This window comes from Vicia villosa, linkage group LG2 (genome assembly GCF_029867415.1).
Source record: "Vicia villosa cultivar HV-30 ecotype Madison, WI linkage group LG2, Vvil1.0, whole genome shotgun sequence".
NCBI lineage: Eukaryota > Viridiplantae > Streptophyta > Magnoliopsida > Fabales > Fabaceae > Vicia > Vicia villosa.
In genome coordinates this window covers 143,079,101-143,097,836 of record NC_081181.1, presented here as the reverse complement: position 1 = coordinate 143,097,836, position 18,736 = coordinate 143,079,101, and the positions used below count along the sequence as shown (strand labels likewise).

General features: G+C 32.0%; 1 protein-coding gene and 1 pseudogene across 1 annotated transcript; one reads left to right on the top strand and one right to left on the bottom strand.

Annotated features, from left to right (window-relative positions):
* Positions 1-539: 539 nt before the first annotated feature.
* On the top strand, positions 540-2,120 carry LOC131646944 (transcription factor RAX3-like). Its single transcript, XM_058916870.1, has 3 exons — positions 540-821; positions 934-1,063; positions 1,187-2,120. Exons 1-3 carry the CDS (start codon positions 686-688, stop codon positions 1,896-1,898), a joined length of 978 nt encoding a protein of 325 aa, XP_058772853.1. The 5' UTR covers positions 540-685; the 3' UTR covers positions 1,899-2,120.
* A 4,232-nt stretch (positions 2,121-6,352) lies between these two features.
* On the bottom strand, positions 6,353-7,613 carry LOC131650207 (uncharacterized; annotated as a pseudogene).
* Between the last annotated feature and the right edge of the window lie 11,123 nt (positions 7,614-18,736).

Sequence of the window (18,736 nt, the reverse complement as noted above, 5' to 3'; positions counted from 1 at the left end):
GAGTATAACCTCTTGGAATCTCACACGATCAATATTGGTATTGCGTAAAACAAAAAGGATGGACACTTATAAATTAAAATCCAATAAAGTTAATTGAGATGAACAAGAAATTAACAATGGTTTAGTCTCAATTTTCACCTTTGTGACAGGTGAGGAGGTTTCATAGAACATGTAGACGACACCATCAATTTATTTCCTCATGCGTAACAAAAGAGATTCATCTCCTCTAGGCATTATGCATGATCTATATCAAAGAACATTTCAACCAAATGAGGTGATCACACTTTAACCTTCCACTACAATTGGCCCCACATACTTTCTCCATGCATAAAAGTTTCATGATCTCAATCCCCCCATCCACAACAATAATTCACACCTTCCTTATTTTTTATAAATAATACAAGAGAGATGATTTGTTGATAGAGAGATTCTAGACTAAGAAGGACACAATTAGAAAAACATTGGTCTATTGCACTGGCATTTCCAAATTATCCATTATTTTAGTCATAAAGTAACATCTTTTTTTTCTTTCTTTCCTTTCACCTTTTTTCAAAACCAATTTTCTCTCTCTTTCTCCAGGTTATTTCTCTCTACCCCTACTCCTACTTTTCTTTATATATAAACAACTCACCATTATTATCATTATCATAAAGATTGGCTTTACTTGAAACTCATAACAACAAACATGGGAAGAGCTCCTTGCTGTGACAAAGCCAATGTCAAAAAAGGTCCATGGTCACCTGAAGAAGATGCCAAACTCAAGTCTTACATAGAGCAGAATGGAACTGGTGGAAATTGGATAGCCCTTCCTCAGAAGATAGGTATGTATATGCTTATGCTACCTCCATAGCTTCATCTTCATCTATCAAACAAATTCTATATATTGAAATTTTTTGTTCTTATTTACTTCTTCTTTGGATGTGTGTGGTCTAGGACTTAAGAGATGTGGAAAAAGCTGTCGTCTTAGATGGTTAAATTATCTTAGACCAAATATCAAACATGGTGGTTTCTCTGAGGAAGAAGATGATATCATCTGTAGTCTCTATGTTAGTATTGGAAGCAGGTAATCAAATTGGTTATTTTTGTTAGATTTCAACTCTAAACTTCCTAATTTTTTAGAAATTCTTCGGTTTCGTTGGCTCGCCAATCGAATTGTCTGCTTGAGAATAATGAAATTCATTTGCAGGTGGTCTATCATAGCAGCGCAGTTACCTGGACGAACGGATAACGATATAAAGAACTACTGGAACACTAGGCTGAAGAAGAAGCTTCTTGGAAAACAAAGGAAGGAGCAACAAGCTCAAGCTCAACGGGCTCGCCGAGTTAGCAACATGAAACAAGAGATGAAAAGAGAAGATCATCAGAATATGATGGTAGCAGCAGCATCAGCAGCATCAGCAGCAGCAGCTTCTGGTGTTAATACTATGAGTAGTACTACTCCTTATTGGCCTGTAGAGTATTCTTCTATTCATCCCATGCCAGTTTCAAATTCATCCATAATTGACTATGATCTCAACAATCAAACATCCTTCACAAGCATGCTTCATCCTCCAACCATAATGAACATGACATCAAACCCTTTATCCATGGTGAGTAATGCAAACAATATATTTCAAGGGTTCGAAAATTTTCCAAGTGATTTAAGTGATCAGCTTGTATGTGAGAACCAACAAGTAATTATGAATCGAACAATTGATGGTTTTTATGGAATGGAATCCATTGATCATATGAGCAATGGTGGTGGTAGCACCATCACAACAACAACTTCAACAGAAAGTACTAGTTGGGGAGATATGAACTCTCTGGTTTATTCACCTTTGGTTTCTGATTATGAAGGATCAATTCTTCCTCAAGCTGTTTTTGAAGAGTCTAGGTATTTTGGAATGCAAATGCAATAACAAATTTTTTATATGAAATGCTGTAAATTTGAAACTGCTATAGAAGTTGTGTTGGTCAAATCAAAACCCTAATGAGTTCACTTTCTTTCATATTTATATATATTTGTTGGTTTTTGTAGTTTATTTTTCATTCCAATGTTTTGAACTTCTTGATTATTGATATATATTATATATTATATAAATAATTATCACAATATTCTCTTTTGTTTTTGATGTCTCATATATATGGAAGCTATAGAAAAAAGAATCTTAATAATAGTGTGACAAGGCCCTTGAATTTCTAATCATGTCAATTCCTCTACTCAAAAAAAGTTAAAATAACGACTAAAAATTAGAAACTCAAAATGTCAAAAAGTCTCTAATTCCATATTTTTTGATCAAGTGCAAGTTGCTACATAAATTATATCTTAGAGTTTAATAATGATGACATTTTTTATGTACTTGAAAAGTTGTGTTAAGAAATTCAGTTTCCCTGAAATACATGATTGAGTATCTTTTGCAAAGTGGTACTGAAACACGAAATCAAAAGGCTGTTGAAATTTGCAAAAAGTTTTGGCCTTGACTTGTTAGCTTTATAGTACCAAAGGTATCAAAATATGGCTGCATTGTTTTATAGTTTTCTTAATAATGTACAAGAGATATTTCATGTGAGTCCAAATAGAAAGAATAGAGCATTTAAGTTTCATTTTTCTGTCAACTCAGATAGGCCTCGTGTAGAATCCAGCTGATAACAACAATGTACATTGCATAAACTCCATGTTTTGCAACTTGAAATATGCATGATATATATAGTACCAAATGCCACTTTCTCTTTGTATGTATATAGAAACTGAAAATAGTGTTGTTTGTCAAATGTTATTATTGCCTTTCTTTTAGAGGAGATGCATCATTATTCCACTTTCAATTTTTTGGTATATGTCTAGGTAAAGCCTTTAACTTGTATATAAATATACAAAAATATATTTTGACATTTATTTTTCAACATCTTTTCAATCATACTTAAATGTGGTTAATTAAGTAAAATAAACAATTATTTTTGTCCATATCTAAATTTATATTTAATTCAGATATATATAAACCACAAATTTTAATTTTAAATCAGATATAAATTAATCATATTTATATTTAATATAGGTTTTACATAGATCCTATTTTAAAAATAACATATTGTATCAACAACCTCTTGAAAAGAGTGGCGCGGATTGTAACCTTTATGAATTCAGCAAAGATCCTTTGTTTTATTTAACTTAAGTCTCATTTGGATTGTAACCTCTTTGTTTCTGAAATTTCGTCTCGCTTTTTTGTAACCGGGGTTGAGAATCCCTAGTTCTCGTTGATCATGAATTTTATCAATTCTTAAAGAGATCTATTTTTTTATTTATACAATTCCATTTTGTGTGATTGTTCTAGGATAAGATAAATCAATTTGTTTTTTTCACAAATCTTTTCAAAAGGTTTATTTTAAAATTTCACTTTATGATCATTTCTAATGTTTGAAATTTTCAATTCTTTTTCAACTTTCCCTTTATTCGCACAATACTAAAAACATAAAATGAGTCGCATAAAAAAAAGAACATAAAATGAGACTCGTTAGTGTCTTAGAAATTTTATCCATGTCCATATGTTATATTCATCAATAATAACGAGTTAATACTTCTCATAATTGTCTTGGTGCGTTATTTACTCGTCCAAACATGCCAATAGGTAATTAACTCTAGTGGTCTAGAAAAGAAAATAGTGTTTTTGACATAAAAATAAAATTTTACAAGTTTTCCTTTTTGACATGACTCACAAAGAGCATATGATTGATATTTCAAATTATGCAGGCCTCTCTCAAGAGCAAGCTTGTTAAGCTTTGAGATTAATCTCAAGTTAGCATGCCTTAATCATCTATGGCATAGCCATTGCTCTTCCTTCATTTGACAAAAATCATTTCACCTCTTTTTTATAAAGGTCACATAACTTGATTTTTACGAATATATTTCTTCTGATACCACTAAAGAGGGCAAAGCCATCTTTTTTACTAATATCCTTGTATAACTTTTGATTAAAGACAACATCATAACCATTATCACTTCAATGACGGCTTATACATTTTTCTAAAATATATTTTACTCTTACACAATTAGGTGTTTAAATAAGAGACCAGAGGTCTAATGCCAACTTAAGGTGAGAAAAACATAAGAAAAAAGGGTTTAATAATGTTAACGTTTAAAAACATTTTCTTATTTGTTTAAAAATAAACTTAAGTCAATCACAAAAAAATGTTGAACCGAAAGAGATAAGGGAAGAGGGATTGACATGAAGAATTTGTTCTTATTAACCCTACAATTTGGAGTCACGTTCATTTCCCTTACACTTGAGATATTTTCACTAGATTTCAAATGATTACATTATTATTAAGGTATCTCCTAGTTCACCTAATCTATTTCTTATACTTCTCAAATACAAAGAACATATCCCAAATAGATTTCTTTGTCTTCTCGTAGAATTTGACTAACACTTAGTCCTTTGAGAGGAAATACAATCAAATAAATAAATAATTGATAGGATGATTACGAATATCACTCAACATAGAATATACACAAATTTAAGTACAAATAAATTTTTTTAATATTTCAACAAAAAAATGCATCCAATTAAATCACCTGTTTTATTATTTCTTTCATTTAGTAGAGCTTCTTTTATATATGTTCTTTATTTGAAAATTCTTTTATTTTTCTCAATTTTGAAATATTAACACTAAGAAGGAAATCATCCAACTTATTCTCTAGTGAATAAGCTTAAAGAATCTTCACCGACGGTTTCTAGATGACCTAACTCTACAAAGGATGATAATTTAATCTTTTAACAAATATTCAAACTGTTGACTTTCAACATAAAGTTGACCAGACAAAACTAATGATTATTTGAGTACTCATGACGAGACGATAGGTCTGACAACGTGTACCAAAAGGTAACAAAGTGAAGTCTTTATAACACACACCCCAATGATGTCTTAATCGATGCAATCCCAAGATGTTTAATGCTCATAGTGGCAGATGATATCTTTCAGATTCATCTTTATACTAGAGGATCATTTCATACAAGAAGAACTTTCTTACTCTTTCCATATGATAGATTACATTGAATCTATTAACTTTTAACACATGTAACAAATGTTAGACGATAAGTTATCCTTTTAAGTTGTGTTATCATCAAAACCAAATAAAAGAACACTATTCTTCAAATTAGCAATATTTGATTCAACACATGTATGGTAAGTTTGTAATAGATCAGACTTACCAATGCCATTAGCATAGTAAGTTAAGTTAGGGAAAATCTAGGCCTAGTTCATTAGGAAGATTTGAAGTGGGTGCTGAGGCATTTGAATAGTTCATTGAATAGTGATTTGATGTATACAAAGGAAACTCTAGGGAAATAAGTTTTGGAGGGATATATGGGTGCAAATTATGCTTGAAGAGTGATATAAGAATGGAGAAATCAACAAGGTGGTTGATGGTTTAATTGACATCACCATCATTTTTAGAGACAATGTGGAGATTTGTGAAGTACACCTAAAAATCTCAAGATTTCAACTTTTGCATTCTTCATCAAATGTGAGGTGCTATGGTGATGCACTTTGGGTCTACCTCAAGTGTGAGACATTTGAGGAGAAAGAAGTGGCGTTTGGATGAGGAAGTGGAGTATCTGGAAGAAATGTTAGGCGTTTTGTTTTAGAGCATGTGTCATATTTATGACTTTCTGCGATTTTTTAAAAATATGATTATTTTTTATAGATATGGGAACTTAGATATGCAAAGAGAAAGATTAATAAGGATTTATAATTTCAAAAATTAGAAGATTTTTAGAAGTATCTAAGGGTTCAAAAACCATTATATACCCCCTTAGTTTGTGTGATTCATGTATTGAAGAATAACAGATTGTGTCACGAATTCGGTAGAATATAGAGATAGTCTTATGATCTTGGGTAAATATTTTCTAGTAGCTTATTTTTAACATCTTGTTAAAGCCTCTTGATTGGTAATGGATCAGGGAAACAAGTGTGAAAGTAAAACTATTATAAGTGAGAAGATAGAAAATATGGGAGTCATTGAATGAAAGATGGAAAATCTATTAACTTTTTATTTGCAAATTATTCATATTCTATTTGAAATCATTTAAAATTTTATCTTTGGTAAATCCTAGTATTTTAAAGAGGGGATGATCCATACATTACATATTTGCGTGGTTAAACATGAATGAAAGTATAGACTAAATTATATTAAAAATAAGAAATAATGTTGTTAATTGAAGTGCATTTACAATGAAAATTGTCTACTATCCATTTCTTGAAAATGAGTTAAAATAACATCATTGTTAATTGTTATAAGAACACTTATTTCTATAAAAGTCACAAGATGATCATTTAACTTTGCAAATTATGGGTCACATCAAACATTTATAACATAATTTTAAAGCTGATGTTGCACCACCACTTCCGGCAGATCTACGAAATCATTTGGATAAAATTCAACCATGCTCAATGTTTTTTTCCCATCAAAAGCTGCAAATGACGACAATGTATTCAAACATGAAACATATTGTAAAAGTTCAGTATTCTCTTCATCAAACCTAGCATTGAGCTTATGCAACTGCAAATCTAAAACACTAAGCAAACAATCATGCTTATAATGATGCAAATTAGAAACACTAGAAGTTGTAGCATGTCTTCTAGGTTTCTTCCCTTTCACATACGGTGCATCCATATTAGGCAATCAATATCATGCTTATTGCAAATTTCCATAACCATAGAAATAAGTTCTTCCCATCCATCATTCTTCGTTTCTTATAATTCTTGTTTGGTAGCTTTAACAAGTGATAAAGTATTCAAAAGATCTTGATCACGCTTTTGTAGCACTACACTAAAATCATTTGTAAATCCTAAAATTTCAACCATCATGTATAACATGAAGATAAAATCAAAGGGCTGAAGCACCTCTAGCAAAAGCATAGTTTCACCATATTTTTCAAATGATGTATCCTTCCTGAATTCTTCAAGTAGCTTCAAAATGGCACCATATAAAGTCATCAAACTAGTGAGATTCCTAAAGTGGGAACCCTAACGAGTGTCGCCCGCTCTAACAACAGATGATTCTTGATTTAATCCATTACCATTCTCTATCTGGCCCTTTTCAACCAGTTTAGAAAATTGAGATACTTGTTTGTCCCGGAGAAATTCTTGTCTCTTTTTAGACGAATGTATGTAATTAACAAGCATATTGACCTTACCGAAAAAACCACTAACATACTTAAGAGACTTAGAGCATGCAACAAGTACCAATTAAAGTTGATGGGCAAAACAATGCACATAATAAGCAGATGGATTTTCATTTTGAATTAAAGTTCTCAAACCACCAAATTTATCTCGCATATTGCTAGCTCCGTCATATCCTTACCCCATAATCAATTAATAAACAACAAGTTCTCGAGTGCCTCCTTAAGTGACTTAGAACTTGTTTCTTTAACATTTACAATACCAAGAAACCTTTCTTTTACCAATTCTTCACTATTAACATAGTGAATAACAACATACATTTGTTCTTTTCCAGCAACATCACTAGATTCATCAACCTAAACACAAAACACATCATCATAAATATTACATACAATTTGTTGAGTTGTTTCACATGCAAAATCAGCAACAAGATCCTTTTGAATCTTAATGGAAGTCATAAAGTTATTCCCGGAGCACAATATATTACAGTAGTTATGTCTAGGTTAATTTCCTTTAGAGTGTCCACCAACTCAAGAAATGACCCTTAAATAAAGACTTAAGGACTTGTCACTCCCTCTAAATGACATGTGTAACATCCCAGATTCTACCCGAAAATATCATGCAAGAAATCAGAGTATTTTAAAAATTATCAACAAGCATTTGGGATATCACATTTACTTCATATAAACAACTCATAAACAGATACATAGCACTTTAATCTCAGAGAAGCACAAAACAACTTATAACAGCTCTTAGACAAACCAACTTCATTTTAATATGCAGCAGAATCATAACATTCGGCTTTATAAACAAATTATCTTATTTAATCGGAAACAACTTCAAACATCATAGTACTTCTCATTATCCAATTTGGAACTCAACAACTAAAACATGAACAACATAGAAACAACAATATAGACAACCCCCGAGTGCTACGTATCAGAGCGACACACCAACCGGACACGATGAAGCTACAAAGTTCCATAGCTATACTTGAGTACCTGCCCATTTCCCATGGTAGGGGAAACATCAGCAGAAGGGGTGAGATATCAAACATTATAAAGGAAAGTATGATAATAAATATAGCAAAGGTAAAATCATACACAATTCACCACTTCTCAATATAAGCAATTTGCATCACAACAATAATGTTAACTATCAACTATAACAATGTATTCAAGTTTACAAGTATGTCATTCAAGTACATAATAACATACACTTCATAATTACAACGTAAATTAATACAACTATCAACAATGGCAAAACATGGTTCATATATTCCACATATATACATATATCATTAATACATATATATTCGCATTCTCATCATATACGTTTCATTTACATATATCACATCTACACACATCAACAATTCATATCAAATGAATTCAACTTCGCAAACTATGCATTCACACATCATAGCATTCACTTCATAAACACAATAATTCAAAATGCGACTCAATATGCGACTCAACTGTGCATATGCATGTGGTACCAATCGGAGCATCAGCCCCCGTCACCAATTGCCCAATTCAGAGGCACAAGGCATAAGCCTTCGTCACTAGTTTGCCAATCCAGGCCGTCACATAGTATGCATATGAAATGTGACTCGAAAAACAAGACAACACAACATACTCATCACAATCACATATCGTCACGAGGCATAAGCCTATATCACAATCAATTACCATTTATACGAGGTAATTCACGTCACCATAATATTTCATCTTCACTTAGTCACAAAATCATCCTCACAAATATATACAACATCACGTATTCACAAAATCGTCACAAATATACAATTCGCATATCATCAAGATCATTACAATTATCATCATGTTTTGGCACATCGGCACAATTACTCAATTTCACATATTAACACAGTCATCGCAATTATCATCATAATCCACTAAACTAACGACAATTAACTAGGATTCATACTATAAGGTTAATCACATAATAGTGCACAATAATAATCATATTGGCAATCACAACATTATTCGCAACAAAGGCATCCAAACCAAAATCACAATTTTTGGTCAGTTCGCAAAATAATCTCAATATGCCAATATATCAAGTAAATCAAATCGGCTTTCAATCATCAACTAAATCAATTGGAAATAATCTTAATTATCAAAACAACATCATTGGCATAACAATATATTATTCTCAACTTGAATATTCAACCAAAACACAATTACGGTCAATTTCTCAAAATACCATAATTTACCGATAAATCGAATAATTGGTCCAAGTCCAAGTATATTCCAATCACATAGACTTATTGGAATCAATTCAACTAATAATTTAATTATCCAATTAATAATAAAACTATATTAATTTCAATTCAACTATTATATTTCTATTCAATTATTTTTCAATTCTACAACAAAACTCATTATTTCACTATCAATGGTTTACCCACAACAAACACAACAATCTAATACACATAGATTATCAATTGCACACAACTTATCACATTTATATCATCACATTCCAACAAATCATCAAATACCCAAAATTGCAACATAGAAGAACATGGATATCAAAGTATAGAATCAAACCCACCATAACATACTATCATACAACCCTTTAGCATGAAAGAACCCCACCCTTACCTTGGTAAATATGGACTCTTTCACCATAGCTCTAAGCTTTTCTCCAAAAGAAATCCTTTCTAACATCATTTGGAGACACACCTAAAAACCAGTTCGGAAATCAGCTTATCGGACGAACTTAAAACCCTCAAAATCAAAATCGCTCCGGTCAGAACTTACCTCTATGGGTCAGGAACGTTGTGTCCAAGTACCGCAATGATCCAACGGTTGGATTGAGAGATACGTCCGTTTTACTAAGGTGACTCTTTGCTGAAACATAGCTGCGAAAATGGGGTTTCTTCTAGCTTTTCTCTTCCACCATTATTCTCTTCCCTCTTGCCTCTTTTCTCTTCTTCCTATCTTTTCCTCCAAATGAAAATAGGAACCTCTAAAACCCTAACCTTTTCTTACTATCTCACTTATGTCAATTGGGCTTAACCCACCAATCCATCCATTATGTTTCTATCACTTAGGCCCATTTAGTTATATCTCTCTAATAACTCAATTAAATCAAACAACATAAGCACTCACATAATTAAATACTTAAATAATTATTATATCACATAATAACTAAATAAATAAGTAATTATTAAAAACACCAAATTATATAATTACTAATATAATTAATAAAAATATTAATAAAAATCGGGATGTTACAACATGCCCCACCTCAAAAGAAACTTAGTTTCTATAAGAGATGTGTTCACACAGACACAATATTTGAAATTGATTTATATAGTTTGATTAACAAACGCAACCTTAATACTTTGATTTGAGTTCATGAGAGCGTAACTCACATGCACACAATCATCATGACTATTGAAAGATGTAGCATGATTAGCCAGTCTTTGAGAATTCTTCCATTCACCAAAACCTCTGTTACAAAGTGATCTCTCCCATATTTAGAGACATTCTTAAACAAAAAATATGGCAAAAAAAGATAGATCCTTAGATTCAATATAATCAATCCAATTATACAAATCAAACCAATTTTTACAAAATCGACGTCTTTGTTTACCTTGAACAGACCAAGGGTAAACGAAATTCTGAGGAGGTTGATAACGACCTATTTTTAAATAAAATTTCCTTACCTCATTTGGGATGTCAAGATGATAGCTTGAAATTGGAGGCCTTATTCTTGGATCTGTTTCCAACAATTTATAATCAACAAATTTAATAGTCTCACTTGGATGTTGAGTTTCTGATTCTTCTAAATTAGTCGAAGAAGTAACTTTGTCTCTAAAAGCACAGGAAAAAATTTCTTCATCCTATAAAGAAAATAATGAAACCATTTAAATTAGTTATTCGTACTATAAAGATAACAATAAAATCGATTGATTACTTAGAAAACAATTTATGAGAAATTGGAAAAATTGATTTTTTTTTAAAATAAATTGGTGTTTAAGGGTTCAACAAAAAAGGAGAAAAGAATAAGGAAAAATTGAAGTACTCACTTTAAATTTGATTTTAAATCACCCATAAATAAATGCAACCAAGCCAAGTGAGAAAATTAAAGAAAAATAAAGAATGATTGGATTAACAAATATGAGAGGAAGAGACAAGCATTGAAGATGGTGGGGTTTGAGAGGAATAGAAAAAGAAAATGTTGTGAGAGAGAGAAAAAAGTGATATATATATATATATATATATATATATATATATATATATATATATATATAAAAAGAAAAACGAAAGATCCATTGTGGCTACACCATACCTACATGTAGATTTGCCCTTGATTTTTAAAAGCTTTTACCATACTAAGCTAGATATTTTGAAAAGACGAAAATATAGTCATGTTGACCGAAATATATTCTAATGGTTTTTGGTAAGGGCGGCAAACAAATATTCCCGCTCTATTTAAATTATTATGCAAAAGTCCGCAAAAAAATTTGGACGGGGTAGAATGTAACACCCTTCTAAACCCTGCGACAATTAATAGATAAATCAGAGTAAAACATGAAACAAGGGAGCCACAATTATTTAAAAACAATAAAAAACCATCCTTAGTCTTAAGTCATGCTTCATTAGGAAACGAATTATCAAAACATAATCATGTTCATCACAACAGAAATAAAACATCGCCAATACAACCAATGGAAATAAAATCCAACGCCAATTAAAATAGAGGAATCTCATAAAACTCTAAAACTATCGTTCCTCAGTGTTACAAGATCAGAGCATGACCAACACTACCCAAAATAACACATAAACTCTACGAGTCATCCTCACCGAGCACTAATGCCGCTACTCCTCAATCTGAAAATGTCAACAAGTAAGGGTGAGTCTCATTCACAATTAACCAATGTTATGCATTCATAAACAACAAAACATCATAATATATCATTCACCTAATTTGTCATATATTCAGATTTCAATCATCATTCATCAACCACAATAAACACACAACAAACATAACACTGAAATCATTTAATCATGTTATAACATCAATGCATATCATTCACCCAATTTGTCATATATTCATATTTCAATCATCATTCATCAACCACAATAAACACACAACAAACATAACACTGAAATCATTTAATCATGTTATAACATCAATGCATATGACCAACTGACACTATGCATGTGGTACCAATAAACCGTGGAAATAATCCACCTGACCGATCTAAACCTCATCGAGATACGGCCCAACCGACACAAATTCCACACAATGGAAATTATGTTCACCATCGATCCAATCATCACCGGGATCCATCACCGAATGCATATGAATGAATGCACACATATAGCATACTTAAAAACATCATCGATCCGATGCACCACATCGTCTCACCATAACTCACCATTTTTATCACCGACAAAGTATGTACATGTTCGCACAATCATTCAATCATTTACACATTAATCATAATAACCATAACAATAACCACCATTCATCTATCATCACACCGAAACATTGCCATATTCACTCAATCACACATATGCACAATATTTCATTTCACAAAGCAATTAAATCAATTCTAAAAATAAGTCGGACCACTGCCCATCTCCCAATTCTTCATATAAAATATTTACTTTTCTTTACAACGCCTAAAACAGCACTAAGAAAGGATACACGGATCAAAAGATACGCTATTTCAAAGTTCCAATAATTTTCTGCACTACTGGGTCTGCTTAGCGACCACTAGCGCGCTTATGGGGTAAAAATTTAACAACCCCACTTCAAGCGAAGCATCCTAGAGGCGAACCACATTGGGACCTCCGCTTAGTGGACTGGCTCCGCTCAGCGAGCCCTTTTATTTTTTGAAAAACAATCAGTATCCGCTTAGCGAGCCTAGCTCCGCTTAGCGCACGTGCGATTCTGCAGATTCTCAGGTCTACGACAGACCTGCAATTTCACATATCCTCAACCCAAAATCGATTCTAAACACCAATTACAGACATATAATCATCAATTACATCGTAATACATTATCATACATCAATACAATACATTATTAACCAACAATTTATGCAAATTCATCAATTATAACATTCCTAAACCTAAAAATTTCAATCCCAATATACCCAATTGAATCGAATCATATACCAATCTATTCTATTGCCCATAATCACATAATAGAGATTAACTGGAAGGGTCCCCCCTTACCTTGGTTAAAATCCCTTGAAAGCTCTTCCTCTTCTTCTCCTTTCTCTGCTTCTTTCACGTTCTTCTCTTTTTTTTCCTCCAAAATTGGTTCTAATTTCTCTTTTTTCCACAATTATTCTATTTTATGAAAAATAGAATAAACTTTAGTAAAAAGGCCCAACCATCACACCCCCTCTTTACTAACTACAACACAAGCCCAATAACTTCTTTATTCATAATATTTAAATAATTCCAATAAAATGCCAATTAATTTCCAATAATTAATTTAAATCTTAATTAAATTAAAATGGAAAATATGGGGTGTTACATAGAACATACATGGTTAAGGGTGCAGGAAAACAACTTTGGTATGCTTCGTAAAAAAATGAGGGTGGGGTGGGTGGGATGGTTATGCGAGTCTTTCACCCCTATAAATAAAAATTTCAAATTTTTTTGTCAACATCTGCACCCACAAAAACCTGCAAAAAACTAGTAGGATGGAACAAACATATTAGAGGGTGTATGTTGCGCCCAAATTTTTGACCACTGAGATCCCACCATAGCTTAAATATTAGGATCATCATTGTCATCATTATCATCATGCATTTATCATTTTCTAACCAAAAATACAAAAAAATGCTGTTTGTTGCTTGTGTCCTAAGACAGGAGACAGATCAAGAGAAGAAGGAACAAATTAGGGTTTTGATGCCCACAAATAAATTCTACATTCTTATATGATTCAAAGGAGTTCTCCAATCAAAATCAAAGCCCAAAGATGGTTGGTTCAATACAAGATCAATCACCTTCAAGTTCATCAGAAGCTCTAATTAGGGTTTTTGACCTAATTCCACTAGAGGGTTGACTTTTAATAGGAGATGGTTCCAAGACTCAAAATATGATTCAAGGGCATCCAAATTAACATTATAGTCCATTCACATCATTCATTTGAAGAGGAGAGCCTGATTCATTTGGAAATCACAAGACAACCATTTATTTGGAAAAAGTCAACTGTACAAGTCAACCTTTGAATTTTGAGGAAAATAGTCAACCATGGACTTTTAAGGGCCCAAAACATTATCATATAGATATTGAAGACATTTGATCAAGGAAAATTCAAAGAATTCATCAAGAATAAAAAATTCAACAAAAGTCAAACTAGGGTTTTTTAAGTACATTTTGACCTAGTTCATGGATCTCAAAATTTCACCTACACAACTAAAAAAACTTCCAACATAAAAGTTGTAGATCTCTTCAAATAAAAATCATTTTGTCAGCATCACATTTTGGCAAAAAGTGATTATTTATAAGTGATTTTGAGCAAGCAAGGTTTATGTTCAAAAAACTTAGAAAATTTTCTAAGTGTTTTACCTAGTTTTTCCTCCACTTTAAGTCCATTTTTCTCCAAGATCCAAAAGGATTTTGAGGAAAATTTTAACTACTCGATTGAAGTATGTAACAAGGGCTTTCCAAAGAGCTAAGTAGCATGAAAATCCATGGCTCCATTCATGAGATATGATTTTGTCAATATGGCACCATGAATACTTGAAATGACGAAGCTTTATGAAGAAAGTGAAAAACCAAATCCAAAACCCTTGCAAATCTGAAAGAATCTCTCAAGTACAACCATTTTAACTTGTTCAAGTGGCCAAACTCAAATGATTTCACTTGCTTTTGAGCTATGGACCAAGTGTTCTAAGCTTTGTTCAAAATTCATGCCATTTATGGACTAAAGTCATGACTTCCACTCTAGCAAAGTCCACTCCTTGAGCCACTACAATGTCTCTTCTGCACCAAAAGCAAATTTAACACCACAAGCAAGCTCTCCAAACTCATAATAAAGTCATGAAAGCATGCTTGAACTTGTACCTTGCCATTGGAACTCCAATTTTCTCATTTCTTCACAAATAAGCAACTAAGTACAAATTCACATGGGAGCTTCAAATATCTGAGATTTTTCCCTCCACAAACCCTAAATCTTGCCTATAAATAGAGGGCATTATTCATTGCATCCCTGACACCAGAATTCTCCAAGTCCATAGTCACTTGAAATTCTCCATTTTCTCTTCTTTTCACTTTTATAGTGAATTCTTGTTCTACAAGTTCTGGGTGTCAAACAAGAGTTTGAACAACTTCTAAACATCAATTAGAAGCTGACCATACCTCTCTTAGCATTTCAAACACTTCCAAACCAAAAATCACATTTTTCACTCCATTAAAGCTTTCTTTAAGCTCATAACTTGTCATTTTTCAAACCAAACACTTTCAAACCAAACCAATTATTCTAATAGCTTCTATTTACCATATTGAAGCTATTCAGAACCCGTAAACACTTGCCAAACACCTGCAATCCAAAATCACCCTTCAAATTTTCATTTTAAAGAACCTTTGAACCAAAGTTTGGAAATCAAGTTTTGCTCGTGCGTTTTGAGGCCTTTTGAGTTTAATAGCTTCCAAACATCATATAGAAGCTAATCAAACTTCTATTTTGCATCTGGAACATCATTTCTATAGCACACTAACCATAAATTTTTCTCCTCCAAGTGGAAATCGAGTTTTGTTTTGCAGGTACAATCAAAGAGTTATAAGCATTGCAATAGCTTTCCCGAGGTTCATAGAAGCTGTTTGAGTCCTTGAGGAATTCCCAAGTCCACTACATTGCTCTCCAGACCTCCATTTTAAAAGGTATGTGACTTGATTTCGAGCTCCCTCAAAAGGAGCTCAATTTATGTGCTTCTTGTTACCAAAGTGATCTGTTTTACATGTTGATTGATATATAGCCCTAAGGTTCTGATCATTGATTCTTCATATTAAGAGTTTAATTTTAAATTTCAATTTTAGGGTTCATACTCATTTCTAGAAAATTCGTGTGTTTAAGTGAATTTAAATTTGTGTTAATTATATGGTTAAGTTCGTATGTTCATGCTGATCATGTTGGGGTTTTATTTTGTGAAAATTGGTTGAGATTTGATGAAGTTCAAAAATCACCATTGATGGTGATGATGTTGTCTTCATGAAGAAGATGCAGATCTTCTGTTCTTTATCATGTCATTGACTTTATCATGTACCCTTAGACCAACTCTCTTAAAGAATTTGGCATTTAACAATTAAAATCAATTAGGTTTAGAAGTTTATTTAAAAACCCTAATTTGAAAACCCTAATTTTAAAAGTCTTAGGTTTAAAACCCTAACCAAAAAATTTGCAACATGTTGATCTTTGTTTATCCATGTTTATCTTTGTACACACTTGTTGATTTTAATCCATGTCTTGTACTTAATTATTAATATTTGTACATAATTGTTGATTTTCTAATCCATGCTTTGTACTTAGATGTTAAACCTTGTCTTGTACATATACTTGTTGATTTTATATCCATGTGATTTGTACTTGTTATTATTATTTTTGTTTATCTAACCCAATGTTTAATCATCACATTAATCATTCATCATTCATACATGATTTGAATCCAAGGGTTTAGATACATTTATCTCTTGCTTGTTAACACTCACTTGTTTGTTCTTATACATACATGAGGTATTTATTGTTAATTGTTTAAGCTTGATGTTTTATCCAAAGGATGAGAATTATATTGACTAAATTGTCAAGGTACTTAAATTCTTTTCCAATCTCTTCTATGTTTGTTCAAAGTATTTTAAGGCTTTTCACTTGTTTATGGTTTAGTATCGTTAAAGTTTAGCCAAAAACCCTTTTGTTTTGAAGCCTTGGTATTGAGAATAGAATTATTCCCGATGAAACTATTCTTGATCCATTGATCTTGTTTTTAAACCTTGGTGTTAAGAGATGAATTATTCCAGGTGAAACTTCTCTTAACCCATTGACCTTGTATTTTAAAGCTTGGTCCTTCTTTGATTTGTTTTAAAATTTGTTAAGTATTTTAAAGCTTAACCTTTTAAAACTTATTAGGTATTTTAAAGCCTAATCCCTTTTTTAACTTGTTAAGTATTTTAAAGCTTAACCCTTATTAGGTATTTTAAAGCCTAATCTTCTTTCAAACTTGTTAAGTATTTTAAAGCTTAACCCTCTTTTAAAAACTTGTGAGTATTTTAAAGCTCACACCCAAAAGATTTTGGCCACTTTGGCCTTTTTTTTTTTCCTTTTTTAAAAAAGAGGAACTACAGAAGCTCTGACTTCCCTATGGCACTTAAGGGGTATGTAGGCCTAAGATGCGATATCTTATCGAGCCCACTTTCAAAACATTCTCTTCCCATCCCCACCCTCTATTTCAAACAAGTTTTTCACATAGGTTTTTCACAAAAAAAAAAAAGGTTATTTATAAACAAAAGATAATAACATAAAAACAAAGAGGTTCTCATGGAGTACCATGGATATGAGGGGTGCTTAAAACCTTCCCCTTGTATAACAAACCCTCCGTAGCCAGAACTCTGATAAGTTTATTAGTTTTGATTTTAAAAACCTATGTGGGTTTTATTCGCTCTTTCACCCATTCCTTTTTTGGAAACAATAAAGTGCGGTGGCGACTCTGTTTAAAATGAGCTAAGTCTTCCCATGACTCTAGTCTCACCAAATTCACCGCTATAGTGTAGACATAAATTTTTGACCTGCTCCGCCAAAAAAAATGGATAAAACATGCATGCCTGGTGGATCTGACTCGTTTTGCCACCCTTAATTTTTAATACATGAGATTGTTTTAAAAAAAAGTTCTCAAGATGGAAAAGTTATATTAAGTGTATTATGTTGACAATAAACCCATATAAATATTTTTTTTGTTATTTTTCTATTTCCCAAAACTTTTTTACCTATTATAGAAGCTCAAGAAAATATGATAATTATTTATATATGCATAGGATATTTCATGTATATGTATGTATTCTTATTTATATTGAAGGATTAGAGACAGAGAAAAACGAAATTAATAAAAATCAAGACTAATTGATCCTAACATGATTATATGTCAATTAAGATAGATAGTATCAGCAAAAGCGTGATATTTTTCTTCATTGCTAAAACGAGTTATCAAAATTTATTTCTTGCTAAGCCAAACTGCATTAAAGTATGTTCTAAGAATCAACGAGGATGCATCTAAGTAATAAAGACAATAAACTACCTTTAATATATCAAATAATCTTGAGGAAAGCAACATAATAGGTGGTTCGTGGCAAAGCCATGAACTGACTAACCAGGTCAACATCATATGAGATATTTTGGCCAAGTAACTGTTAGGTTAATTAAACTTCTTACGAGCTACTAATAAAGAGTGACATTGTCAAGCACAATACCATGTTGCACTGTAAATCAAATCCAGAGGAGTGTATTCAATTTTACAATTAACAAGGCTTGTCAAGAGACAAGATAAGAGACATACTTAGCTTGTGAGACAAACAATCTATCGCTCAAAGATAAAACTTCAAGC

Excerpts from the sequence above, each read along its gene's own strand:
- LOC131646944 (XM_058916870.1), top strand. The coding sequence starts at position 686 with ATGGGAAGAGCTCCTTGCTGTGACAAAGCCAATGTCAAAAAAGGTCCA. Across the intron at positions 822-933 it reads AGCCCTTCCTCAGAAGATAG|GACTTAAGAGATGTGGAAAA; the intron begins GTATGTATATGC and ends TGTGTGGTCTAG. Across the intron at positions 1,064-1,186 it reads TATGTTAGTATTGGAAGCAG|GTGGTCTATCATAGCAGCGC; the intron begins GTAATCAAATTG and ends ATTCATTTGCAG.